Raw genomic sequence first — 27636 nt, 5'->3', positions numbered from 1 at the left:
CTCAAGCTGTCTCCGTCCTGTTTGGAGAAGCTCTGTATGGAGGCCCCCCCCTGATTGCCTGAGGATGTGGCTGTGTCCTTAGGAACAGATGCAGCTGTCTGCAGGGTCCCGCAGGGGACCTGTGAGCAAGGCTGCCCGGCGCAGGATGCTGGGAGTGGTCGGGGCTGTGGCACAGACGGCCCTGTCCCCTCAGAGGAGCCCTGGCTCCCCGTCCCAGCCGCTCTGGCCTTGAGGAATTCCCCCGAGGAGAGCCAGAAGTGATTTCCAAGAAGAGTGGGAGATTTGCATGTTTTTATGGACATTTTTTAATACTGGCATTTATTTAAAAGTTTTCAGAAACACAGAGTGGGCCAAGTGAGTCTGTTCCAGATTGGCGCACGGGCCTTCGGTTGGCTGCCGTCTCTGACTTAGGCCTGGGTTCCAGCCCTGGTTCCCCACTGATCAAATCGGGAGATTGGACTTCTCCAAGCCTCAGTTTTCTCATTATCAAACAAAGATTAAAATTTTTTAAAAATTTCTTCCTTAGTGTAATTTTTTTTTTTTTTTGCATGTGAGTGTAAAAGTTTAATGCATGTAAAGTACAAAAGTAAGCCGAAACCGGTTTGGCTCAGTGGATAGAGCGTTGGCCTGCAGACTGAAAGGTCCCAGGTTCGATTCCGGTCAAGGGCATGTACCTTGGTTGCAGGCACATCCCCAGTAGGGGTGTGCAAGAGGCAGCTGATTGATGTTTCTCTATCATCGATGTTTCTAACTCTATCCCTCTCTCTTCCTCTCTGTGAAAAATCAATAAAATATATTAAAAAAAAAAAAGTACAAAAGTAAGCAAACCAACCTAAGGTGTTCCTCAGCATCATTTGAGGCTTAAACAAAGCAACCGCTCACCGGTAGCTGGCCTGCACTCAGTAATTGACATCTGTTAATATTAAAAGTTACTTCAACTGGAGTTGGAACACAAGCACCTTTTTGGCCCCTTCTCTCACGGCTACGTGGCCTTTTCCGGCTGAAGTGTTTCCTACGGGCGAGGTGGGGGTGCTTTTTCTGACTAAGCATATATAGCCCCTTCTTGGGCTTTCATGCCTACGAAGGTAATTATATACAATTGTGAGCATTTTAGCCTTATGAGCCATAATTTACAAGTAAAAATGACAAGAAGGAGCTTGACTAGTATTCAGGGACCCCTGCCCTTGGATTCATCTCAGGGGGGACGGTTATGAGAGTCCATGTAATAAGTACGGAGTGAAGGTCACACGGGGCCTCTGGAATGATCACAACTAGAGCAGGGCTTCCCAGGGGGTGTATACAGTCCAATGATTTTGAGATGCAAGTATGTATGTCGAATGCATGCCCGCAGTTGCCGGCCTGGGTCTCTAAGTTTACCAGGGACTTCCATGCGAAACAGTCATGTCATGTTAGCAGTGTGAGCATGTTCTTAGTGCATGTTGTGATTCTAATGAAGGATTTGCAAGTCCGCGATACTTAATTCAGCTAAGTAAAGACATGTGTAAGGGATCTTTCTTTGAGTTAGGAAGTTAATTTCTAGTCTATGTTCTTGGTCCTGGCAGATCTTGTATTACATTCAAAAGTTCAGAATTTTCCGGTCAGCTGCAAACAAGTATTTGCATCTCTGATTTAATAGGGGGATTTGTGAAAGAGGATCTGTACCTGTGGAACTTAAAAGTATCTTACTGTTTTCTTCATGGGACTAGATATTTGGCCCATGTGCCAGTGGGTATCTCTTATTTTCTTTCTAATTTTGCAGCATTTAATTAGAATTTAATTCACAACTGGAATTGACTCCTGAGACATCTAAAGTTCAGTTGCATGTTGGCAAAATGTCATTTGGGCATACTTTTTTTTGTAACCAAAATCCAAAACATTAGAGTTGCTAATAATTGGATCCAGGCTGTGTAAAGAACATTTATTGTTTTCCATTGAGAAATATATTTCTCTCGTCCATAAGAAAGTTCCTGTTATTGCTTAGTTGACTGGTTGCTAGTTCTGTTTGAAATAGCTAAAAGCCAATTACCAAGTTTTCACCAAAAGTATTAAACTACAAAATCTTATTTTTCTATTCTTTTGCCACTTAATGTTATAATGAAAGAAAATACCTTGCCATTAAATCATAACCAAATTTCACAGGTCTCCTTGCCTCCTTTCGCGTTGCATTTCTAATTTCTTCTTCAGGCTCTGAGGGGGGAAATGCTTGAGTCGGTTGTAAGACAGTTTTCTTAATTCTTAGACTTTTTATTTGCATAATTGTATGTACAGAAAGCAGGAGAGTGCTAATGTTGGCATTAGGGTTGAACAAAGGAAACAACCATGATTTTCTCTTGTTCACGTGTCTTTTCCTAAAGCTGTTGAAGTCAAAGGTTTCTCTTTCATTATTGACCTCAATAAGTGAAAAGGTTTGAGCTTTGCAGGTGGGAGGGGATCTTGCCGTTTTTTAATACTGGGAAGCGGGGCTCAGCTAGGATTTTTGCAGGCTGAATACTTCTGATTCAGAACTCGTTCGAGTAATCAGCTCTGTGATGAGGATGGGATGGCAAGAGTCCGGCATGAGCATCCACGGCTGCTTTCTGTCCTGACCCTGGGCTGGTCAGCGGTGAATCCTGTGCCACCCAGCCGACCTCTCTAGATGCAGCTTCCTCACTTGTGTAATGAGGCTATTGCACCAGATGTTTACTTTCCCCCCCTATTCTAAAATTCTCTCCTGCACCCAGAGAACACATGTTGAATGCTCTGAGGTTGAATTTTCATCAGAAGTAGAATTCAGTTTTCTGGATTATTAGCATCTTTTCAGAAGAAGTAATATTGCAGTGTAGGAGGGCTGTTTTTGAAGCAGATGGGAGAACACCTGATGTGGTCAGGCAAGAAAGCAGGACGCAAAGCAGTGTGGAGGGCGGAGCTGTAAAACGGAGCTCCGGGTTTAGTGAGCGTGTTGCACTTCAATAAGAACGCTTTAAAAGGAGGAGGATGACTTGCACATTCAGAGCTTAGGAGGCTGCCCATTACTTCTGTGTGGTGAGAGGTTCTGGGTGACGTCCATGTTTTTCTAATATTGTCTCTTAATCTTTAAATATCCAGTGAGCATTTTTTTGTCCCGAATATGGCAATTGTGCGGTCCGGTTTTGGGGGGTGGCGAGACGGGGAGTGCAGCAGACTCGGCGAGCTTCTTAGAAAACACCCGTGGAAGCTTCGCCGCAAAGGAAAACAGCCCGACCTCGGAGGTTGATGGGATTGAAGACCTGTTGCGGCAGATCCTAAAGATGGTTTTCAAGCTTAATCGTCGAGAAGGAAACGGAGTCGAAGCAGCATAAGAATATGACTTGGTGACGCCAGGGATGGCTGGTGGCTCTCCCTGAATGAGTGGCCGGAAGGGCCTGCGGCCGTTCTCAGAAATCCCAGCCCACCGCCGGGCTGGAGGCTGCTGGCAGCTTTTAGGATCTTGCAGACTCTGAAGGCGTATTTAGCAAAACCCGGTGGCACAGCTGCTCCTGGCTGCATTGACAGGTGGCAGTGAACGATGGCCTCAGACAAAACCAAAGGGTCGGGTTTTTTGCTTTTCAGCCGTGTGGACTCTGGACCTGGTGGGTGCTGGGGGTGCCTTTGATGGCACCTGGTGTGTGGGAACACACGCTTTACCCTTGCCCGTGCCGATGCTAGCTAACCTGGGGAGGCGCGTTGCCTATCACTAAGTCAGTCAGTTATCTTTTGCAGCTTCTAGTTGATTAAGTCTTCACTCTCCCATCGAGTCACATCCTCATTTTATTTCCTTTTCCCCCCAGATACCTTGCCCTCGAGGGTTCTTCTGAAAACAGGCAAACCCAGACTATTCAACCATTGTTTTGTTTCAAATGACTCTCTAATGCTGAAAGCTGATTGAACGGATGTAAATAATTATTGATTCGGGTAAAATTTCATAATAGTTAAAAAAAAAGCTGATGCCACATACACACACAAACTCTAGCCCATAAAGGATACTTCCAACCATTGTCCTGGGATTTAATTCAGGGGGTGGGGTGGGGTGGGGTGGGGGTGGGGTGGGGTGGGGGTGGTGAAATCTCACTGCAGCATCTTCTACTTTTCCAAACAGTCAACCTCTGATCTCACATTTGTGCTCCTGAGGCTCACAGAATGGATTTGGCCACCTGCAGACAGACATGCTTTGTGCAATTTGAGAAGATAAACTTGGAAATGAAAACTACTTGTAAACGGGACTGTTCTTATTCTTCTCCCAACTCTCTCTAGACTGTACCACGTACCTGAATCCGGTGGGGAAGCACGTGATTGCCGACGCCCAGAACATCACCATCAGCCAGTACGCCTGCCATGACCAAGTGGCAGTCACCATTCTTTGGTCCCCAGGGGCCCTGGGTAAGTGGTCAGAATGGCGCCCACCGTGGGGGCCTGGGTGGGTGGTGCCCAGTGCGAGGGCCCCAGACCTCACGGCCTCCATGGGCCAGGCAGGTCTTGACGCGAGAGTAGCGCTGGTTGTCTTGGGCACAGACACACCTCCTGCTTTTACGCTGGGCATGCTCACGGCTCGATGCTGTGCCCTGTGGCTCCTCGTTTGTTCCCTCGGCGGTTAATGAGAGAGATGTGGGTTTGACACACTCGAGTGGTGAGTGATAAATGGCACAGGCCCCGCTTGGCCTCTGTGCCTCGGCCGCGGTGGGAGGATGGGTGGCCCATCCGAGGGCGTGAGGGCTTTGGCATCCGGCAGGAATGGTCTCCAGCCTCGCAGATGTGTGCAGGCCCGGCTCTGGCACATGTTGTGAGTTTTCAGGAAAATCCCCGTTTTCATGAGAAACCATGAAACCAACCATTTTTAAATGTTGGCAACGAGTTGAATTTTTATTTAAACGGTGTGGGCTGGAGAAACCAAACTGAAAGGAAGGAAGAGGAAAAGCAAACCCGCGTTATCTGGCCAGATTCAGGTTAGGGCCTCGCTGCTTGTCCTCTCTCCTGAATTCGTGGGACACAGGAGAGGTGGCAGAGTTGAGTGTGGGGCTGGGAAGGGTCCCTGTCTTCAATTGGGCCTAAGTCTGAACCCAGAATAACAAGAAGCCTTCGGCCCTCAGTGCGCCCCCGCTTCCCCATCTGTGAAGGGCAGATGACTGCCCCTTGGTTTGTTGTAAGAATTCGAGACACAATACAGTACATTTTTTAGAGAGCGTTCTTAAAAAACTGTGGCTATTGTTATCATCATCAGAACCTGGTCCTTTGGCATTGCTACCCAATCTGAGTATTTAAAAAAATAAAATCTGGCCAAGGGAAAAATAAAATAAAGTCTGAACTTTAAAATCTGAATGGGATAAATCTCAGAAGAACCAGAGTGCAGGAGAGGTGAGAGCAGGGAGAGGGAGGATGAGTCAGACCGGTGGGCCTGACTCACTTACCCATGTCAATACTGCTGGGTCTGAACCCACTGGGTTTCCAAAAATAACATTATCTCAACATTTAAAGATACACACATTCTCTGTGGATAAAAGGGAAGTGGTCGCTCCATGTAAGGCTAAATGGCCAAGGGGTTGGCCTGATGAATTGCAGGCTCCCTCTTTAGGATGAAAGGAAGAGATGTGAGCTGGTGGTAGGGAACCAAAATGTGGCACAGTGTGGCAGAAGGTTGTAGTTTACCTGCATGATGACTTGGTGGGGGGAGGGAGTGGGGAGGAGGCTGGACAGATCCTATCTGTTTCTGTGAGGTTTTGTCAAGGAAGCTCTTTGGGAGCCAGAAAAACATATGGGTTAAGAGTATTCTGGGTTTGAGTCCTACCTCTGCCATTTAATTTCCTGTGTGACCCTGGGCAAGTCATTTAATGTCTCTACACCTCAGTTTCTTCATCAATAAAATGGGGATAATAATACCTTTTTTTTATGGTTGTTAGGAGAATTTAATGACATAAGTGATGGGAAGGGGTAAATAAGTTCCTATAAGGGAAGCTGTCCTATAATATTGCTGAACATTATATAACTACAATCCTATATAATAAAAGGGTAATATGCAAATTGACCGAATGACAGAACAACCAGTCGCTATGATGCACACTGACAACCGGGGGGGCAGATGCTCAACGCAGGAGCTGCCCCCTGGTGGTCAGTGCGCTCCCACAGGGGGAGCGTCACTCAGCCAGAAGCCCTGAGCCAGGCGCATGGCTGCCCACCTCCACGGCAGCGCTAAGGATGTCTGACTGCAGGGAGCGGGCCTAAGCCATCAGTTGGACATCACCCGAGGGGTCCCGGACTGCGAGAAGGCTGGGCTGGGCTGAGGGACCCCCCCCCAGGGCACGGATCTCATGTGTACTGGGCTTCTAGTATAATATAACTGCTAACAGAATTGTGATAAAGGTGTTACTGTGATTTAAGATTTACATTTGCTGTCTCTTCCCCCCACTCCCAGACTTGGCAGGTCTTTTAAAAATAAGGACTAGAGCCCTGGCCAGTGTGGCTCAGTTGGTTAGTGCATCAATCTGTGCACCAAAGGGTTGTGGGTTCAATTCCCAGTCGAGGCGCATACCTAGGTTGCAGATTCGATTCCTGGTCGGGGCACGTATGGGAGGCAGCTGATTGATGTTTCTCTCTCACATCGATGTTTCTCCCTCTTCCCCTCTCTACCTCTTCGCCTCTCTCTAAAATCAATTAAATAATAATAATAAGGACTAGATCCACCCACTCCCACACTGTACATTAATGTAATTAATTACATTAATTTTTATGTAATTGTGACATGTATGGTCTTTAAATCATATTCATTACCTGACTTTTGTTAAAGTAGTAGTTCTAGGGGACATTGCATGAATTAAATCCTATCTAATAAAAGAGAAACATGCAAATTGACCGTACCTCTGCTACACCCACAAGCCACGCCCACCAGCCAATGAGGAGTGAGTATGCAAATTAACCCAACCAAGATGGTGGTTAATTTGCATATCCAGGTGCAGAGCGAAGACTGAAGACAGCGTAGAAGGAAACTAAGCACTGCAGAAGGTAGCGAAGCTGTGGAGAAGCTAGCAAGCAGGGCGGCAGAGATAGGAGGGAAGCAGGCAGGGCAGCGGAGACCGCCACAGGAAGCCCTATTGCAGGAATCTTCCTGCAGCGGGCCTCTAGTCTTAATATAAATGATAAGTATTTGTTAAAAAAAAAATTTGGGGGAGGCCCGGCTGGCATGGTTCAGTGGTTGAGTGTCAACGTATGAACCTGGAGGTCAAGGTTTGATTCCTGGTCAGGGCACATGCTCGGCTTGCAGGCTCGATCCCCAGTTGGGGGTGGGGCAGGCAGGAGGCGGCCAATCAGTGATTCTCTCTCATCATTGATGTTTCTATCTCTTTTCCCTCTTCCTCCCTGAAATCAATAAAAATTTTAAAAAAATTTTTAAAAATTCTGGGGAGGAAGAGTCACAAAAGTTGAGTTCTGTGAAATCTACTGAATAGTTGCCGGACCTTGTCAGTATGTTCGAACCTCGGGCTGTTGGTCAGCTGGGTGTCACCCCCGCAGGAAGCTTTGCACTTGAAATACAACCGAGTCACTACCTGCACACACCATGTGCAGACTCCCTAAAACAGGAAGCTCTACTTGTCGTTCCTTTGCCCGGCCCACCATAAAATATGTGCTTTTAATCAAATAGTTATAGGATTGGAGAACCTATTGGAAAGAGAAAAAGATTTCCCTGGCCTTTGCCATCCATCATTTTCCCACCTGGTTAATTGCATCCTGTGTAATTACTTTGGCCCTGGGAGGGGAAGGGTTGAAAACGTCTCCTTGTCTAGTGTGCAGAAAGAATGCGAAATCGATATCGTGCCAATGGAGGCCGGCTGGGGGGACCTCCAGCTGCCGTCGGACTCCTCCAGTCTCCATGGGATACAGAGCCCGGTGCTGGCTCTTGTGGACATCAGAGCTTAATCCTTTTGAAAGCATCTAGTCCGACGTGTAGCGGGGGAAGCTCAGGTGGCGGGAGGCTGGGCCGGCGCCTTTCAGCGGCGCTGTGGGCGTCTGGGGCCTCTGTGCTGTATGAAGAGCACACACTGGGCAGCTCTTGGGTGCCTGCCTTTCAGGCAAGATTAGAGCAAGAACCGCTTTGTAAATCACACTGGCATTCTCGCAATCTATTTAATCTCAGGCCTAGGAACCCCTTGGGTGCAGACACACACTTTGTTGGGAATTTTGTATGTTGCTCATTGAAACATGCCAGCAAATACAGGACTGAAGTTTAAAGTGGAAACATAGTTTGGGGAGAGTCCCTAGTCAGCCCCGTGATTTATCAGTTGAATACACCCTGGCTAATGACCTAGAAATTATGTATTCCACTGCAGACTTTTTATGACCAATTGTGACTTGAGTCGAAGCATTTGAACCCTACCGTCACAGAGGCAGTGGGCACTTGTGAAAGGGCTGGCTGGGTTAGAGGTTAATTAACAGTGATGGTGTGGCAGAGAAGGTCACCTGGCCTGTACCAGAGGGATGCAGAGGATGTGTTTTTCCTTCCTGTGAACGCAGATGTGCTGGCCAGAGTAAGAATTCCTTCAACTGCTGTGCAGGTGGAGAGGACAGTAATCTTGGAGGAAGGAAAGTGTGTTCCAAAGTAATTAGGTCCACCTTTAATAAAAGCATTCTGCTTTGCTCAGGCATCGAATTCCTAAAAGGATTTCGGGTAATACTGGAGGAGCTGAAGTCAGAGGGAAGACAGTGCCAGCAACTGATTCTAAAGGACCCGAAGCAGCTCAACAGTAGCTTCAAAAGAACTGTGAGTCGCACGCGGGAATGTGCTCCTGAAGACCATTGTTCCAGGGTCTGAATGGGCTATTCAGAGTCTGTGAAACCGGAGAAGGAGGGGCTGTGGGGTCCGCCCCACCTGCCCAGGTGGGCGAGAATGGCGGGCAACACCGCCAGCCTGCTGCACACTGCCCGCGCAGCCTCCGAGCAGCCTCCAGCACCTCTGCTGGTAAACACGTCTCTCGGGTTACGCGCTGGACAGCCGTCCCGGGAGTGTCTGTGGGCTCCTCCCCACCATCTTCGAAGTTCAGAGTTAAAGAGCTCTGGCTTCCTTGCCAAAGAACAGATGGCCTTGTTGATCTTCATGTTTAGTAAGGGATCCAAACCTAAATTGGATCCAGAAAATATAGCCCTGACTTCCTCCTTCCCTGGGACCCGTCCCCAGCTCTGGAGCTGTGTCCGGTGACTGTCCGGGAGGCCCGAGCTCTCTTGGGTAGGTGGAGGGTGGGTCATTTCTCCATGACGTCACATGTGTTTTTGTTCCCTTTTAGGGAATGGAATCTCAGCCTTTCCTGAATATGAAGTTTGAGACGGATTACTTTGTAAAGATTGTTCCTTTTCCTTCCATTAAAAATGAAAGCAATTATCACCCTTTCTTTTTCAGAACTCGAGGTGAGTTTGTTCTTTCTGCCTGGTTCCCATGGTGACACTTCTGCTTTTAATTTTCAACAGATCTGTGTTTAAGAACCCACCAGATACTGGTCTGAAACCAGCATGGTGCAGAGAAAAACATCCAGAAAAGCAACCTTTAGAATTGAGGTTTGGCCCAGGATGCTGTTAGTCATGTATTAAAACCATTTGATTAAAAAAATAGGAATAAGCCCAGCTGGCATGGCTCAGTGGCCTTGACCTATGAACCAGGAGGTCAGGGTTCAATTCCTGGTCAGGGCACATGCCCAGGTTGTGGGCTCAATCCTCAGTGCAGGGCATGCAGGAGGCAGCCAATCAATGATTCTCTCCATCATTGATGTTTCTATCTCTTTTCCCCTTTCCCTTACTCTTTGAAATCAATAAAATATATTTAAAAAAATAGGAATAAGAAGTATAAGTTGGTTTTGGGGTAAAGCATGAAATGATTTCATCTTTTGTCATCAGGAGGTGGCCTCGGTGAGTGATTCCCTGTCGTTTGCAGGGTTATTAAGAAAATTAAGCAATGTTCCCGAGATCACCTCTTCCTGGAAATTTATTTATTCTTTCTACTTATTTATTTAGCACCTATGTGCTAGGCCTTGTTCTAAATGCTTTCCAAATATTAGCCCAGCTTACCCTGTGACAACCTTACAAAGAATTTAATCTTACCATCTCAGTAATGAGATGTGGCTCACATACAGAGAGGTCAAAGGGCATTCTGGAGCTGGAACCCCAGAAGTCTGACTTCAGATCCATGCTCTCCAGCCCTAACCATGCTGGTTTTCTTTGCTGCCTGGCCTCTTCTTCATCTGCTCTGCACACGGTGTCTCTTTCCTCTCCCTGAACCGCTGCTTTGGTGCCCAGGCACCCTGAGGGCTGGAGCAGTTCTCTCTTACCTTCCTGTCAGCCGTTCTGTCTGGCGTTCCAGGGTCAGATGATCCGACATGCCCTCCTGTGTGACCTGGTTGCCATCTTACTCCTCCGTGGTGCTTTTATTCTCAACTCCAGTCTTCATCAGTGTTCCCTTTGCGGAACTCTTACTCTGGCTATTTTCTTCTAGTCCGTCTTTCTTTTTTTGTTTTCTATGCAGCAAAATTATTTTTATAATAATTGGTCTCATTTTCTTTTTTAAAAACATTCTTTTTTTTGTATTGATTTCAGAGAGGAAAGGAGAGGGAGAGAGAGAAACATCAAAGATGAGAGAGAATCATTGATGGAGATCAAGCCGTAACCCGGGCATGTGCCCTTACTGGGAATCAAACCACGACCTCTTGATTCATAGGTCGACACTCAAACCCTGAGCCACACCCGCCAGGCTCATTTTCTTAATTAAATAAGATTCCATTGGGAAAAGACCATTAGCACCTAACAATATCTCTTGATACCTCATACATAACAACCAGAGGGAGGATCCAAAGCATGTGTTCATGAAAAACTTGCCTAAATCAAACCTAGCGTAATTTTTTAAGTATGGTTTTAAAAAAATATATATTTTTATTGATTTCAGAGAGAGGAAGGGAGAGGGAGAAAGAGATTGAAACATCAATGATGAGAGAATCATTGATGGGCTGCCTCCTGCATGCCCCACACTGGGGATCGAGCCCACAACCCGGGCATGTGCCCTGACTGGGAATCGAACCGTAACCTCCTGGTTTATAGGTTGACGCTCAACCACTGAGCCATGCTGGCTGGGCAAGTACGATTTTTATTGCTTTCAGAGAGGAAGAGAGAGGGATAGAGAGATAGAAACATTGATGAGAGAGAAGCAATGACTAGCTGCCGCCTCACGCCCCCCACTGGGGATCCGAGCCCGCAACCTGGGCATGTGCCCAGATCGGGAATCAAACCGGTGACCTGGTGCATGAGTTGATGCTCAACCACTGAGTCACACCAGCTGGGCAGACTTGGCATAATTTAAGATTAATTTTTCCCATTGGCATCAGTCAGTGTGTCTCTTCGGTCTGAGGTGGAGGCAGGAGAGTGTTTATCACTATTTCAGTACAGTGACCTTGAGGCTGCCTTTGGTTTTCTTGGAATTGTATGGACCTTTTCCAGAAGGTTCTCCCTGGGTTAGCAACATGGCATATTGAACTAGCTGTTTGGCCTCTCTCACTGTGTTTTTATTGCATTGAAATTGTTTCATAGTATTGGCTTCGGTGCCTGGTTTTCAGCATGGATGCTACTACTCCTTAGTAAACGCCTGATGTCACTTTTAGACTCAATCAAAAGGATTTTAAATTAGCATGCTAGTGAAGGTTAAAATAGCCGGAGACAGTTAACGGGCTCACTTCGATCTCCTGTGCCCAAACACCTCCACAGGGGGCCAGAGCCAGCAGCATTTCTGTTTACAGCGAAAGCAGGCCTGTGGCAGTAGCACGAACACTCCTGCAGCCCTTGGCTGCTGGCCTTGACACTACGTAACGCTTGGCAAGCTTTTAAAATCTGGGTGACTTTGTGCTGTTGTCATAAAGTGAGCTGCATTAATATTTTTAGGTTGTACACTTTGAAGTTTTCATAAGATACAGCTGAACGGCACTGAAAATCAGTGTTGAATCGATGTATTTCATACTCCTCCCAGCTGCACCCAGTGCTACATATTTATGTTTATTGAATTGTTGGGCAAGAAAAATGTCAAACTGTTCGATAACCAAAAATATGTATCTCTGTTAACAGCCTGTGACCTGTTGTTACAGCCGGACAACCTGGCCTGCAAGCCCTGTAAGTAGAGCTGTTCTTGCCTCAACGTGGTGCCACCCCGGTGGTGTCGGGTGGCCTTGGGGTGCTCACTTGGGTCTTTTCTCCTCCCAGTCTGGAAGCCTCGGAACCTGAATATCACCCAGCACGGTTCGGATATGCAGGTGTCCTTCAACCACGCACCACACACCTTTGGCTTCCGTTTCTTCTATCTTCATTACAAACTCAAGCATGAGGGACCCTTCAAGCGAAAGACCTGTAAACAGGTGGGCCACCAGGTGTACATAAAGGAACACTCCGTGTTTTAAAGTGACCCCTGAGCCCCTGGAATTTGGATGGTTCCGCATGAGCATTAGGTGTTGTTGACTCTCAGCAGTGGGTAGATATTCCAGAATATTATCACTGGGTGTGTCATTTTGCCGTCATCCCTCACTCCCCAATTACCTACACCCCAGCTATCCCGGTGGTGATGTAGCCCGGTAAGGATATTACCAAGGACCCAAGGTAATGAAGCATTTCTAGTTTGTTCTTCTATATTTCAAACATTAATCAGGAGCTCACTGTGTGGCAGCCACCAAGCTTTATGCTCATGGAAGGAAGCCTTACCACCCTGTGAAACAGGCTGTCAGCCCCACTGTACAGATGGGGACCCTGAGGTCACACAGCTGTAAGTGGGAAAAGTACATGTAGGAGCCATGTCACTAGCATTTCAGTGGCTACTGATTTTCCACCGAGGCCAAGGTGAAGTAGAAACTCAGCGACCAAGCTCTTACACTGGAGGCGGTCAGAGGGAGTAGGAAAGGTGTCATGGGAGTTCACAGGGCTGCGGGGCCGCCCCTGGGAGCCCCGAGGGGTGGTTAGCGGTGGGCGAAGACCCCAGCGGCTTCCTGGGTGGGCATGCTCCTGTGTGTGTGCAGTTTTGCTTTCCTGCTGGCTGTCACCTCCTTTGACCTTCTGCTCAAGTTAAAATTATGGCAAATAAACACAAACGCAGGCGGGTAATTTCTCTCCCCACCCTTTTATTAAGTAAAGGGTATTCTAACTACATAGTTTCTTTGTTTTCAAATAAAATATTCCTGCTGAGGGTACCACCAGCCAAGTGTGCAGTATGACAGGGGTCCCAGGCTCTCCCAGGCCTTTTATCAAAGTGAAGTTCAGATAACGTGGAAGATAAGCACAGTTGCTTTCTGGTCTGATTGACGGCTCCTGAAAAAAAATAAAAAGTTTATATGAGATCTTCAGTTCTGGAGGGAACAGAGGGGTCCTGATGACCTTTATCCAAGAAGCAAGTTTTAAAAGTATTGTTTCTTTACAGGAGCAAAATACAGAGACAACCAGCTGCCTCCTTCAAAATGTATCTCCAGGTGATTATATAATTGAGGTACGTATAACTCAAGAAAGCCCTATTATTAATTCTACAGAATGAGTCCAGTTCATTTAAAATCCCAACTGTTTAGAACACTAAATTTCAAGCCCTTGAAGGTGTGCAATTATATTTTTACATGGTCCTTAACATGCTTTTTAAAAAGTTTATATGAAATTGATCTTTGATTTTTTTAATTAAATATCTCAAAATAAATATTTTTATGTGACCATATAGTCCACATAACCATGATTTAAAACTTCTGTATTCCTTCTTCCTTACAAAGGTATATTTTTAAAACTTTAGCTTCTAAAATGTCTTGTTTTAGTAATGAAACAGCAAAGCAAAAGCTATGTCCATTACATCTGCCTATACTTTTCTAGGTTTCTGCTGACATTGTCCTGTATAAATTTACATGAGTTCTAAGTTCTGCTTAAAAGAGCATGTAAATGATAAGAATTTTTTCTTTTCTTCTTGTAATTTCTTTGCCAGTATCAAACATACTGCAAAAACAGGAGTAAACGAAAAATAGAAAGAGAAATTAAAAATTGTCCATAGCCTTCCTATTCAAAGACAACCAACATGTCTTAACATTTTGGTAGAAACACTTAGTTCTTGCATTACTCTGTAGCAATGTGTGGTTTTGAGCAGACACACCCTCTTAAAGCATTCAGTAAGATCCGTGGTAAGATGCCATTTCAGTTGAAAATTGTTAGAACGTGGAATCACTAGCTGGTTTCAGCAATGAACAAACAACCCTTTGATTCATGAAGAAGCCACGACTTTGGACTTGGTAGAGCAGAGATGTGTCTGACCATTAGTGTCTGCCTCTGCTGGTGAATGATCGCAGGGGCAGCCCTTCCCTCACCCCATTCTCCTTCCGCCCCGCACTGCCCACGGATGACAAAAGCATGGAATCTGTTGAGATGCTATCACTTAAAATAATAATATAGCATCCTCTGTTTTGCAGCTGGTGGATGACACTAATACAACAAGAAAAGTGGTGCATTATGCTTTAAAGCCAGGTAAGGCTTTTTTGTTTGAAACGTTGGCTCTGGACTATAGTATACCAAGGTTATTTCTGTACCTAATGGTTTTACAAAAACAAAACACAACAAAAACTTGAGCTCCTCTCTCTTAAGGGCTGTTCCATCAAATCTGACTTCCCTCCACTCTAATGTGGATGCCTGGAAGATCAAAGGCAGTGTGGTGTGTGTCTTCTGGAACTAAATAAATAGTCAATTGTCCTCGGAAGAAAAGCGGTGGTGGGAGGTTTCCTTAGGCAAAATTCTCACTCAAAGGTATTTACAGTTAGCAAACTAACTGTTGAACTGTTTCTTCAAAATGAATCCTTTTTAAAATTACCAAACCAATACTAGAGAAGGTGGTCAAGGGGCCCCAGAACCTGTTATGTGGCTTAGACTGGAAAAGAAAACACGGTTTCTCTTTGAAGCTGTTACGCTGCTTGAGTTTAACAGCCTTCCCTCTGGAATTCCCCAGTGCACTCCCCGTGGGCTGGGCCCATCCGAGCTGTTGCCATTACTGTGCCGCTGGTCGTCATATCGGCATTCGCGACACTCTTCACTGTGATGTGCCGCAAGAAGCAGCAAGGTATGTGGGTGGTGTGTCCCCGCCAAGGGGCAGGGCCCGAGTGCTTAGTCCCTCCCGGCGGGCATCTGGGAGGCCATATAGCTCCTGGACTCTGTGTGGAAGTGCCACCTCTTGTGTCTTGAAGATGACATTAGGTCCCCAGTCTCAGGGAACAGGACAAAGCGTTGCTCATAGCTATCCATCTTATCTTCTTTTCCAAATTTAGAAAATATATATTCACATTTAGATGAAGAGAGTTCTGAGTCCTCCACCTACACCACGGCACTCCCCAGAGAGAGGCTGCGGCCGCGGCCCAAGGTCTTCCTCTGCTATTCCAGTCAAGATGGCCAGAATCACATGAACGTTGTCCAGTGTTTCGCCTACTTCCTCCAGGACTTCTGTGGCTGCGAGGTAAGGAATCTCAAGTCTCTTACCTTTGCGGGGGGAGGGGGGTGGGATGGGGCACATGCTCCGCACCCTCTCCTGGCCACCTTGTCCCTGCCTCCAGGCCCCCTTAGGTGGTCCCTGCCCTCCAGCAGTGCCTGGCTTCCAAATTGGGGTCAGCCTCGCACTCTTCTTCCAGTCTCTTCTACTCATCACTAGCACTAACTGTTTTCTCATGCTCAGTTCTATCCCCGACACACTCCTGCTCAGAAGCTTTGAGTGGCACCCACCTGGCAGGAAGTTGTATGGGGCCAAAGGGCAGCTGCCCTGGGAGCATGTAGTGGGGGTCGGGAGAGGTGGTCACTCGACAGAGCACTGGAAGGTCGAAGAGATCAGGGCAAGAAAAGTAGCAGGTCTGACAATGTGGGGGAGCTTTGCTAAGAAGGGAAAATAATAATGCATCAAGTGCTCAAATGGTCTGCTCTGGTTTCTTACCTGTTCTTTTGAGTTAAGCTATTCATTCCTAGCTATTCTATAATGATATAGTGCTAATCTTAGAGCGAAGTTCGAAGCTCTCATGGACACGTTTCTTACGAATGCAAGAATTGTACAATAATTTACGGTAGTTGGGTTATTTGTGCCTGCTGGCGGGTTTCTCAGAATCTCTCCATGTGGTGAGGCTGCCCCCTAGTGTCAAAAAAACGTATTTACAAGGCTGGGCTGGTTTCCCAATGCAGGAAGGTGGAGAGAGGTTGACAGATTAGCACATGTGCTAAAAAGCAACAGCAAACAATTGTGTGTAATACTGTAGAAAATTTGGAAACTAGAAAAATATGACAAAAAATGGCCTGTAATCTCCACTTGGAGAAACGAGGAATGATGGTTACTATTTGGTGTATTTTCTTCCAGTCTTTTTCTGCATAGATGAAGTCATACACACAGTTTTGCATTTTGAATAGGTTGGAGTTATTTTCTCTGTCTCATTTTAATAACTTTTTACACAATTAGCAGCTTTATGTAAACTGCAGTTTTAAACAGCCACGTGATCCATGTTATTCCAAATTGTTAAACATCTCAGTACTTCAATATTGCCTCATTTCTAATGATTTTTCAAAGACAGATTCCTGGAAATGGAATTGCTGGATTAAACATAGGAACATTTTACAAAATGCTTGGTATATAATCTGTTAGACTTTAAAATTTATAACGTTGGAAGAATTAGGGCATGTGTAAGACAATTCAGGATTATTTTCAGCAAGTGGATAGATAGATGTTGAGAGTTTCTTCCCTTTGGTAACACTGTAGAGCAGAAGGCAAAGTCATTTCAGATCCCCTCCCCCCTCAACAGACTGGGCTGTTGTGTTTGGGCATAACCATCGGGAATTAGTTTCTGAGCTATAGAAAGGAAGAGAAGCCCTAGTTGGTTTGGCTCAGTGGATAGAGCATTGACCTGCAGACTGAAGGGTCCTGGGTTCAGTCCGGTCAAGGGTATGTACCTCGCTTGTAAGATCAATCTCTGGCCCTGGTTGGTGCACGTGCGGGAGGCAACCAATCGATGTGTCTCTCTTACATTGATGTTTCTCTCTCTCTGTCTCTCCCTGTCCCTTTCATCCTTTCTCTAAAAAAAAAAATCAGTGGAAAAATATCCTTGGGTGAGAATTAGCCAAAAAAAAAAAAAAAAAAAGAAGAAGAAAAGAAAGGAGGAGAAAGATACACTTGCCAAGAGATGATTTCAGTAGAATCAGATGAAAATGGCCTGAGGAGGTGAAGACCTCTGAGGGGGCCTGGTTTTCTTCTCCCATCCTCAATCTCCCTACCAGACCCCCCTTTGGGGTTAAAGGCCATGTATGGATGTGCCTGTGTAGACCACTGTGAAGTCATGGTGGGAAGTGCTGGTCACTCATGAGTTAACCATTATGGCCATGTTACTGCAGTTCACCCTCCTCTCCAGCCACTGACCAACTAGTGAATAGCATGGCTTTGAGATGGCTGGGGAGGTCCTCTTTGTCAGTCATACTCTGTGGACATGAGTCATCCAACATTGTGGGTGACTGACATCCAGACATGAGCCCCATTTCTCAACCCACTTTGGGGTCCCTCACCCACGTCCCTGCATCACCTTCCAGCTTTCTCTCTGGGACCTGCCCCCCATGTAGGCAGCCTCGCTCATCAGGTAGACCAACCCCAGGGCCTACGTTTTCAATGTTCTGCATCACACTTGATAAGTCCCTTGAGGGCCTCACACATGATGTGTGACTTAGGCAGGTTGCTAGAAGCTCTGTGCTTCTGTCTTTTCACGTGTAGGACAGGAGTGGTGATGACCCCACATTATGCTAAACCGAGGGCATGATGCAGAGGGTCTGCTGTGTGACCGTCACCCATGGACTGTTAGCTGTTCCTCGGGGCCAGGTCACCTTAGAGCTGCTAATGATTAAGGGAGAGATGATGTGCCCTTTAAAAAAAATAAAAAATAAAAAAATATATATATATATTGATTTCAGAGAGAAAGGGAGAGGGAGAGAGAGATGGAAACAGTAATGATGAGAGAGAACCACTGATTGGCTGCCTCCTGCACACCTCCATTGGGGATCAAGTCAGTAACCCCTGCATGTGCCCTTGACTGGAATCGAACCCGGGACCCTTCAGTTCGCAGGCCGACGCTCTATCCACTGAGCTAAACCAGCCAGGGCTGATGTGCCCTTTTGTAACAATCCTTGTGCGACACTCCAGGCTGTATGAGTGAGTGTGGGTCCTGTTTTTCCAGGTGGCCCTGGACCTATGGGAAGACTTCAGCCTCTGCCGAGAAGGGCAGAGAGAATGGGTCCTCCAGAAGATCCACGAGTCCCAGTTCATCATCGTGGTCTGTTCCAAAGGCATGAAGTACTTCGTGGACAAGAAGAACTACAAGCACAAAGGAGGCGGCCGCGGCTCGGGGAAAGGGGAGCTCTTCCTGGTGGCCGTGGCCGCCATCGCCGAAAAGCTCCGCCAGGCCAAGCAGAGCTCCTCGGCGGCGCTCAGCAAGTTCATCGCCGTCTACTTCGACTATTCCTGCGAGGGAGACGTTCCTGGCGTCCTGGACCTGAGCACCAAGTACAAGCTCATGGACCACCTGCCCCAGCTCTGCTCTCACCTGCACTCGCGAGACCACGGCTTCCCGCGAGACCACGGCTTCCCGCGAGACCCTAGCCTCCCGCGAGACCACGGCCTCCCGGAGCTCGGACACGTCAGCAGGAGGAACTACTTCCGGAGCAAGGCGGGCCGGTCCCTGTACGTGGCCATCTGCAACATGCACCAGTACATCGACGAGGAGCCCGACTGGTTTGAGAAGCAGTTTGTGCCTTCGCAGCCTCCCCCGCTCCGCTGCCAGGAGCCAGTGCTGGAGAAGTTCGACTCGGGCCTGGTGCTGAATGACGTCATGGGCAAACTGGGGCCCGAAAGTGACCTCAAGGCTGAGGTACCGGCCCCCGGGTCACCAGAGGGGCAGCAGCTGGGCCCCGACGAGGCCGCGGAGGCCGCGGGCGCCCCGGCCCTGCAGCCCCTGCTGCGCGCCGGGAAGGCCGTGGGCGCCTCGGGCATGCCGCGGGACTCGGGCATCTACGACTCCTCCGTGCCCTCCTCCGAGCTGTCTCTGCCCCTCATGGAAGGGCTCTCGGCGGACCAAACAGAAACGTCCTCGCTGACCGAGAGCGTGTCGTCCTCCTCAGGCCTGGGTAAGGCGGGGGCCCCAAGTGCCCGTGGGTCCGTTCCCATGCAGGCCCAGCGTTTGCTCCTAATTCCGATATCCGTGCAAGTGCTTTCCTAGTTTGGGTGCAGACCTGTTTGGCAGTGACACCTGATGGGAAGTAACACAACTGCATTGATAGTTTCAGTTGCTCCCAGGTAATGGGGATGTTCATATGTGTGAGCTGATGCTAAATTACGGTGAACTGCTCAGTTCCATGTTTTGTAATCTACAACATGTGCACTGTGCCACCTTCCTAAACTCCAAAAACATCCGAATACCAAAATGCAGTGGTCCCCAACAGTGTTAGATGAGCGTCCGGATTTTCGTTGGGACTTGCACTGTTCACTATCCCCATGTCTTTAAAGCCACATCTGTTGAACCTGGGTTTAGGGATGCAGTATTCTCCCCACAGCTCAGCACAGGCTCCAAGTAGAGCCCCGTGGGAGGCCCCATTTCCCCAGGGAGCCCCTGCAGGATGCCGTGTCATCCTTACTGTGCCTGTGACTAGCTGGAGTCAGGCATGCAAATCCTTGATTCACCACAAGGGAACTAGGACCTCTTAGCAGCTTGAGCTGGTTGGGATGCCTGCCTCACTTGCCTAAAGCCTGTAGTCCAAACCCAGGGTCTGCCATGTTCTGGTCTGAGTGCCCAGTCTAGTGAGGTGTAGTGACCTGTGTCTCTGCTCTCTCTTCTTTTCTTAGGTGAGGAGGACCCTCCTGCCCTTCCGTCCAAGCTCCTCACCTCTGGGGTGTATAAAGCAGAACCTGGTTGCTGCAGCTACACTGGTGAACTCCACGCAGTCGCCCCTTTGTAACAAAACGGAAGAGTCTAAGCATTGCCACTTTAGCTGCCGCCTCTCTGGTTCCCCAGCTCATCTCTCTGGTTGCGTAGCCCACTTGGAGCTGAGGATGTTTGGAGTGAAATTCGTGCCAGTACTTGTTCTCCTTGCCCTTATCCTCTAACAGATATCCTGGCAAAGTCTCCAATTTTCTAAAACCATATGGAGCTCGGAAAGGCATGTCCATAAGATCTGACAACAGCTTGCCATGGTAGGTCAGACCTTGGGTTAGAGCCAATACTGAGAGGTAGAGAGGAAACATACAAAAAGAAACAGGAAAATACCTGCACTGATCGTTCAGACTTAATTTATCTCTGCAAACATTGCCTATTCATTGTTGGCTACTTTGATTTGAAATGCTTTGTAGAAAAAGCACTTTTAATACCTTCACAACCACAGAAATCAAGTGTCAGTCTATCTGGAACCCGTGTCATTAGAGATGATACTCCTGCCCATTTTAGGTGTGGAATTTATGATGCCATGGTTGTTTAAAAGGTCAAGAAGGTGACTGAATATATAATCACCTTTTATAAAATGAGTGTTTATGTATTTGTGGGTGGCGTGGCTGGCTGAGGTGGGGGCTGCAGGGCCAGGATGACTGTCTAGACTATTCTGAGTTGGGCTGGTCAACATGCAATGGCACCAGAGCTCAGCTCCCAGGACCACCTCTGGGTCTGAGTAGCATCACGCGAGGGCCCGATCTGCCTGCCCAGCTTTCCTGGGCTACATTTAACTGCGCTGTATCTCAGATGCTGGTGCCTGGAATTTTATTTTTGAGGTACTGATACACAACTGGACTCTAGTACTGGAAGTTGAGGTTCATGTGTCATTTGGCTTCTGGTCTAAAAAGCTGTGTCCAGAATATTCGGGGTCAGAATCCACTGAAATACAGCAGTGTGTGGAGGTGGCGGCCAGTTAATCTGCTGAACTGGTTTTGACTAATGACAAGCCTCTTTTTAAGAAGGTGAAAAGGAGGGAACTGTTCCAAAGATGTATGTGCTCTTCGAATATTGTCTAAAGAAGATATGCGACCTGAAATCACTAAGTTCTTGAATCTGAAAGTATTCTCCCCACAACCCAGCCTGTGACTCATGTTTCACTTTGTGTTTCTTTTGTACTCACCCAATGAAAGATTTATCTCTCGTGCTCCTTCCTACCGAAAACAGCTATTTGGAGCTTAGAAGGAAAGAATTTTCTATAAAAAGAAAATGTTCTGTTTTTATGAATGACTTCCCTATAGAATTTCTGTTTCCAAAGGGAAAATAGTTCCCTTCTCTTCCCTGTGCCCTTCGGGGTGTGAGCACCCTTTTCATAGATGCTGTTGGATTTGGCACCCTATTTTCTCAGCATTTACACCAGGGACCATGTTTTGACACCAGCAAAAAGGACTGATAGTAAAGGGGACACTGAGAAACATCCCGAGGAGGGGTGGGAGGTGGGATGGGCAGGCCTTCTCTTTCCAAGCACATGCTTGGCAGGTGGGGAAGGGAAAGATTACATGCTCCTGGAAAGAAAAGGTTTGTGTATATTTTTGATGCAAATGCCACACTTCCTGTTCTGTAAAGGCAGCTGGCAGCTTCTTGGGAGAAGAACGTGATTGTTCTCTGGCATCGAGTTTCCTGCAGCTGCTCTGAGGGAGAGACAAGTGAGCAGCAGAACTGCCTCCCCCATAAAACCAGGCATGTTGTTGGAGAAGAGACGTTCCATGTTGTCACCGTGAAATAGAGGACAAGCTCAGAGCTCCTGCCCACATGTGACCGTCCTGCCATCCCATTCTCTGCGTGCCTGTGAAGGAGCTTGGGCAGTTCAACTTGCCAACATAAGAACATTATGAGAGAGATTTCTATTGAGACCAAGTGGTGTATGCTCCAAAGGAACTGCTAAGGGCCACTTTTAGGGTAGATATTCAGCTTTGCTTGTGAAATGCGGCATCTATGAGAAAGTGGCCCCAGTGACAGCTTGGAGGATGGGGCCAGGGGAGCATTCCTAATGTGGGCAGAGAGCTTGCTAAGTGAACTCACTTATGAAAATGGAAGGGAAAAAAGGTGCTAGTCCAAATATCAGGTACTGTTTTAGGTTGGATTTAAGGTTTGGGCACTTATTTTGAAACACAGATATTTGTGATCAACAAAATCAAACTGTTGTACACTGGGAATGTCCAACTCAGAATAAGTTGAGAAGTCCAACTTCCTTGTTTTGCCTTATTAGTTTCACTTCTTCCTCCCCCCATCTCATCCTGGGAATGGGAATAATTGCCTTGTAGATTAAGGCGAAACATCTGTTTTAAGCAGAGCTCCATGTTTTTTGACTCTCACATTGTTCTGGACCGTGGAAATGATAAGCCAGAATTGAGATAAAGGTTCTGTAAGTCACAGGCTTTTAGACATTGGGGAAACAAGTAGAGTATAGCGATGATCTGAAGTCCTTGATCCTGAGAGTCAATGGCTTGTGGAGCTAATTTAGATGGTAAAGGCAGCTGGCAGCTGAACAGGAAGACAAGTATAAGTCCAAGGTTCCAGGTTACCAAGAAGCCTGCAGGCAGTTGAAGATAGGTTCTTTATCTTAACTCACAATACCCTACAGAAAGGACTTAGCATCTGACACAGTCATCTTTGCCAAGAGAGTAAGTGATCAGAGAGGTGACAGAAAGCCCAGGTCAAGTACAAGGGACCACCTAGGAGAAACCAGCCCACCCACACTGTCGGCATAAGGTACTCCAGAGGACCAAGTCCTGGGCCTTCGAACCACACTGATCTCTAGAAAGAAGTCATTCAGATCCAGGCCCAGGTCAGTGACTCAGCCAGGTAAAAATATTTTGAGACAAACATGAGATGGGCAGCCTATAAAGTCAAGAGACAGTTTTTGATTGACACATAAACAGTAACTGAAGATAGTGCCAGATCAGAAGTTCAAAATTATGTCTTTAGCAACACAGACATCTTTGGAATCCAATGTATAGTAATTTAAGTTCAGGTATGTTTGTCAAAGTTTAGTCTTCATAGCCACATGTGTTTTTTTATTTTATTATTTTTTTAACCAACCTCTAGTCTCAGGTTTCCTGACTTAAGTGTAAACAAACAGGAAAACCATCTCTAAAAATGTGGGTTTATGTGATTTTTTTCAGAGTCCTCCCCCCCAAAGGGTTGAGCAGCTTTTCTTTAAAAAAAAAAAAAAAAAGGGAAGAAAAAACAGCTATTTTCTTGGAGAAGAAATATCACACCCTCCTCCCCAAAGAGAGAAAACCCTATAGCAGTATGCAACTGCCCGAACACTAATTCGGCTCTCTTAGAGATAGGAATTACTCTTCATGTCTTTATTGGAGAGAAGTGGACAAGCCAATGTGAAGGTCATTAGACTTTTCTATTTTGTTGGTGAAAACTGCTACTCTTATTTAGTAGATGGTATGTCTTTAGGGGGCACCAGTGTAGCAGGCCAGGTGTAATGATAAATAAGGTGTGATTATAAATGGCAGTGACATGTCCTCTCAGTGTTGGGGAGACATGGGGTATGGTGGGGACCATGGTAAACTGAAGGGCTCCTCTCCTACCTACAGGCCGCAGGTACTCCAGCCAGTTGTGACACAAAGTGTTTCCTGATCTTCCCATCTTTCAAGAGAAGCTGAGAATTTGGGTTTTTATATGAAAAATTCTGATTTGTTTAGAATTGGCAACTAAATTATAAAACATTTTAAAATGTTCTATTCAGACCCAATAGAACACATGGGTGGACCTGATTTGGCCCACTAGCTGCCAGTTTGTCACCAGTCTCTGCTTCATAAGATTTGAAATGAAAGGCATGCATGGTAATTACGGATTTCTGGTACCACCAGAAAATGCTCTTGCTAAATGCAGTCTGTAGCTGGAGTGCTGCTTTCCCTCATTGCTCCCCCAAAGAAATGTGATATGATTGTGAATGTACTTGAAAAGTTTTGATTGCTTTCTTTACATTTTGTGTTTTCAGAGAAAGGCAAGCCAGTTGTTAATATTAAAATCAGATTTATGTTCTTCCAATTAAAAAATAAGACATTTGAAACAATTTCACTTAAACTGTACAACCTGAAGGACCTTTTTTGTAATTTTAGCTCTTGGTTTAAAAAGTTTTTTAGATGATGTACAATTCTGAGCTAAGCCCAAGACTAAATAAGGAAAAGCAGGCATTGTGGGGAATAGGGCAAGGAATTCAGTGTGTACTAGAGCCAGGTATTTGCATCGTCTTCTGCTTTACATGACCTGTGAATTGATTCTGGTTTGGAGGTGTGAAATTATATACCAAGAAAAGCTTTTTTTTTGGTATTGAGATAGTAGTTAGGAGTCCTCATGGAGTATTGGGTCATCCTTGCTATATCTCCTCCTTTCCAGGCTCAGGGTGAAAATAAACAAAAGGAAGTCTGACTGTAAGCCAATAGCTCTGATTCCAATTTCAGAGTTTTGGGGGTTGGTGAAAGTTTGGGTTATCTAGCATGCTCCCCCTGATGACAGACAAGGCTGCGCCTGAATTATTTCAGACATATGGCTGTGGATGGGATTCTGGATTTTCAGCAAAGGAGATTCTGTAACCTATTCTGCTGATCAGATAGTTCTTTGTATGTCTTCCCTATAGAAATTCAAACCAGCCTTCTTTTGTTCAGCGTGCAGTGGAAAAAGAACAGCTGGTCACCTTCCCTGTGTTTGAAAACCAAGTGAAGTCATTCCCCTGGAGTTTTTATTTCAATGATAAATAATCCCACCTACTTAAGCCATTTTTCATAGCTCTTATTTTCCAAGGACTTAGTAATTTTCCCTGCTATTCTGTTTCTTAGCTTCACACTCAGTTTAACTGCCCAAATAGAATGAGGTGCCTTATTCACATTGGTGCTTTGTGAAGGCCAAGCTCAGGATGGGGATTACAAGGAAATTCTTCTGTGCCCAGCTTCTCTTACTACTTAAAAATTTAATGGCACTTTATAAAATGATGTATCACCTATATTCATTTGGGGATTGTTTGATTGCCATTTTTGTTGTCATTGTTTTTGTTTTTTTCTTGGTGGCAGTACTCTTAATCGTATGTGCCCCCCTCCCCCCGTGCTTAAACATTTGGTGCACATTCTTAATGTGTTTAATGTAATTCCTGAATTTCTTCAAGGTACTCTTTAAGACCAGCTCTTACCTTCTGAGTGGCAGCTACTACTCCCTCCCAATTTTGGATTTTATTTTTATATCTCTAGACATTACCTTTATGACTCACAATATTATTAAATGGTTCAGACTTCAGTTTGACCACTGGTGAGATAGACAGCAGTTGCTAAAGGCTAAATTGCAGAGGTTGAATGAAGACCTCTTGGGAATTTTGGTTAGTGTCTTCTCTCCTGCTCTTTGGTTCCTTTCCAGAATTCAGCTGGGACCACAGACTCCCCACGGGGCCTTTTATGTTCTAAAAGGTTGCAGCCATGGCTCTGAATTGACCAAGCACTGTGTTTTCACACCCAGAAGACGTAACAAAAGCAAACCATTATGACTGTTTATGCCACATAAAACTTCAGATGCAAAGAAGCAATCTTTTGTTTGTAAGTGATGTAGACAAAGCTGACTGCTCTATTCATTCGACAAAAAAATTACCATTGGATTATACTAATGTGTAATTATCGGTTATTTTTTTTAAAGGGTGTTTTTTTTTTTTTTTTTTGTCTTGAAAAAAAAAAGTGAGTGTGAACAGAAAAAACTTGTAAAAATCAAATGTGTTCACTTAGAGAGTAGGTAACTTGTGTTTTCAGGGTTAGTTTTTTTCCTTTCCTACTACAGAAGCTCCCTGTTAGCACATTCTTGGGAGAAAACCTGTGGAACATGGTGGTTATTGCCATTGTCTTTGTTTCATCTTTAAGTTTGTCCCTTGTGGGGTCTGGTGGAATAGTGAGCACTGACAGACTGTAGCATTATTTTACATTGAAAACAATGTCTTTTTCGATTTGTACATAACTGAATAGGTGACAGTAGATCACAGCTGACATTTGCAAAATGTTGTTTTTGTACTTTTAGAATTTCTGCATCAAATAAAGTGTTTTGTTTTAAGAGTGTGGTGGTTCATTATTCTAGATTATCTTTCTTGTTTCCTGAATAGCTGGGGTTGCTAACCCAGTTTTCTGAGGGCTCTCCCTCTGAGAAGGAGAGAGTTTATCCAGGGTGAGGAGGCGAGGGTGGTCAGTATGCCTTGTACTTTAAAGTAAGAGGAAAGGAACCTGCTGCCTTGACCATTTACCTCCCCCTCCTGTGGGCAATTGCCTGTTGCCTGTGCGGTGTCTGGAGCAGGAACAGGAATACTTCAGGAAGAAACTTGGCTCTCAGAATAAATGGACTTTCTTTGCAGAAATTTGACAAGAGCCATTACAAGTTGGGAGCCACTAACATGTTTCCTGTCATTCACAGAAAAAGAGGTGCCTGCTCATTCTTCTGACAGACATTGTCTCGCCTCCTTTGTGCTTTGTGCTGAGTTAACTTCTTGGTGCGTACTGATTTGATGCGTATTGACTATAGGGCCAGTTCCCAGCTCTGCTACTATCATTGTGACTCTCTGACTGCATCTTTGGGTCTTAGTTTCTCATCCAAAGACTGGACCAGTCAAAGGCCCTACTTCCCAGGGAGGTGAATTAAACAGGGTGATGAATGTGAAGTGCTTTCTGGCACATAGTACAGTTGCCCCTTGAACAACATGGGTTTGAACTGAGAATTCCCTTATCTGGATTTTTTTTCATAAGTATATCAGATAAGATGCACACATGATCCCTCCATATCTCTTGAGTTTCGCATCTGCTAATTTAAGCAACCACAGATGTGGAGGGCCATTACCTGAAAAGAATATGGTGGTGGCAGTTTAGATCTTAGGAGGATAAGACTTTAAAAATCAGGTTTCCTTGTTTACTTGTTCCTTCTCCCTCTCTTCCTTCCAACAGAAGGAGCGGTAAAACAGCTCCCAACGAGGCACCGTGGTTCCCAAGAGGAGAGAGTTCTGTCAAGTTCTTGCCTCAGATACCTTGGCATAGCCTTCATTTTTCCTGTTTATTCATCCAGGATACTGCTGGTCGTTTTGCCCATTGAGTTCTATCCCATGCTCTCTGCTGGTACTCCTTATTTCTAAGAGCCAGTGTGTGAGTGCTAAGTGCTTTACACGCCATCATCTCAGTTATCTTCATAGTTACTCTTCAAGGTGGGTAATTTTGCTGTCCCCACTTTATAGACAAGGCTCAGAGACGTGGCCACTGACTCCTGATCTCACAGCTGGTTAGGGGCAGAGCCAGGATATCAGCTGTGGCAAACCCTGCCTAGGCTGCTCAGGTGTCACCTTGGTAAAGGTCTAGTCATCTAGGTAGTGGTGGACTCAGTGTCCGTGTGTGGTCAAAGGCAATAGAGAGCTTTCCCATGATGGCAGTGACGGCAGGGAGGAAGCGATGACAATCTTTGAATGTTAGCATGGTTAATTCCTGCCCTGAGTGCTCCTCATGCCTTTTGTCACCACAACCCCACGTGGAAGGTACTATTAGCATAGCATCCTCATTTTTGAGATTCTAAGGCTTGGAAATTAGGTAGCTTTACTGAGGGCACAAGCAAGGAATTGGCAGCACTGGTATTCAGATGTCTGAAGCATCCTTATTCCTAACCCATAGGCTACCCTGTC

General features: G+C 46.0%; 1 protein-coding gene across 1 annotated transcript in view; it reads left to right on the top strand.

The window, feature by feature from the left end:
• The window catches only part of IL17RD (interleukin 17 receptor D), a gene marked incomplete at its 5' end in the record, with an annotated part of 66876 nt that extends 40840 nt beyond the window's left edge, over positions 1 to 26036 (top strand). Inside the window, 11 exons of the mRNA XM_079795397.1 lie at positions 4249 to 4374; positions 8622 to 8740; positions 9261 to 9381; positions 12073 to 12117; positions 12208 to 12359; positions 13409 to 13474; positions 14427 to 14481; positions 14957 to 15067; positions 15273 to 15457; positions 18195 to 19140; positions 19856 to 26036. Coding sequence (XP_079651523.1) covers positions 4249 to 4374; positions 8622 to 8740; positions 9261 to 9381; positions 12073 to 12117; positions 12208 to 12359; positions 13409 to 13474; positions 14427 to 14481; positions 14957 to 15067; positions 15273 to 15457; positions 18195 to 19140; positions 19856 to 19968 — 2039 coding nt within the window. The 3' untranslated portion in view covers positions 19969 to 26036. The remainder of the gene's footprint in view (positions 1 to 4248; positions 4375 to 8621; positions 8741 to 9260; positions 9382 to 12072; positions 12118 to 12207; positions 12360 to 13408; positions 13475 to 14426; positions 14482 to 14956; positions 15068 to 15272; positions 15458 to 18194; positions 19141 to 19855) is intronic.
• Between the last annotated feature and the right edge of the window lie 1600 nt (positions 26037 to 27636).

This window comes from Cnephaeus nilssonii, assembly GCF_951640355.1.
Source record: "Cnephaeus nilssonii genome assembly, chromosome: 17".
Taxonomy (NCBI): domain Eukaryota; kingdom Metazoa; phylum Chordata; class Mammalia; order Chiroptera; family Vespertilionidae; genus Cnephaeus; species Cnephaeus nilssonii.
This window is presented reverse-complemented; position numbering and strand designations above follow the sequence as displayed.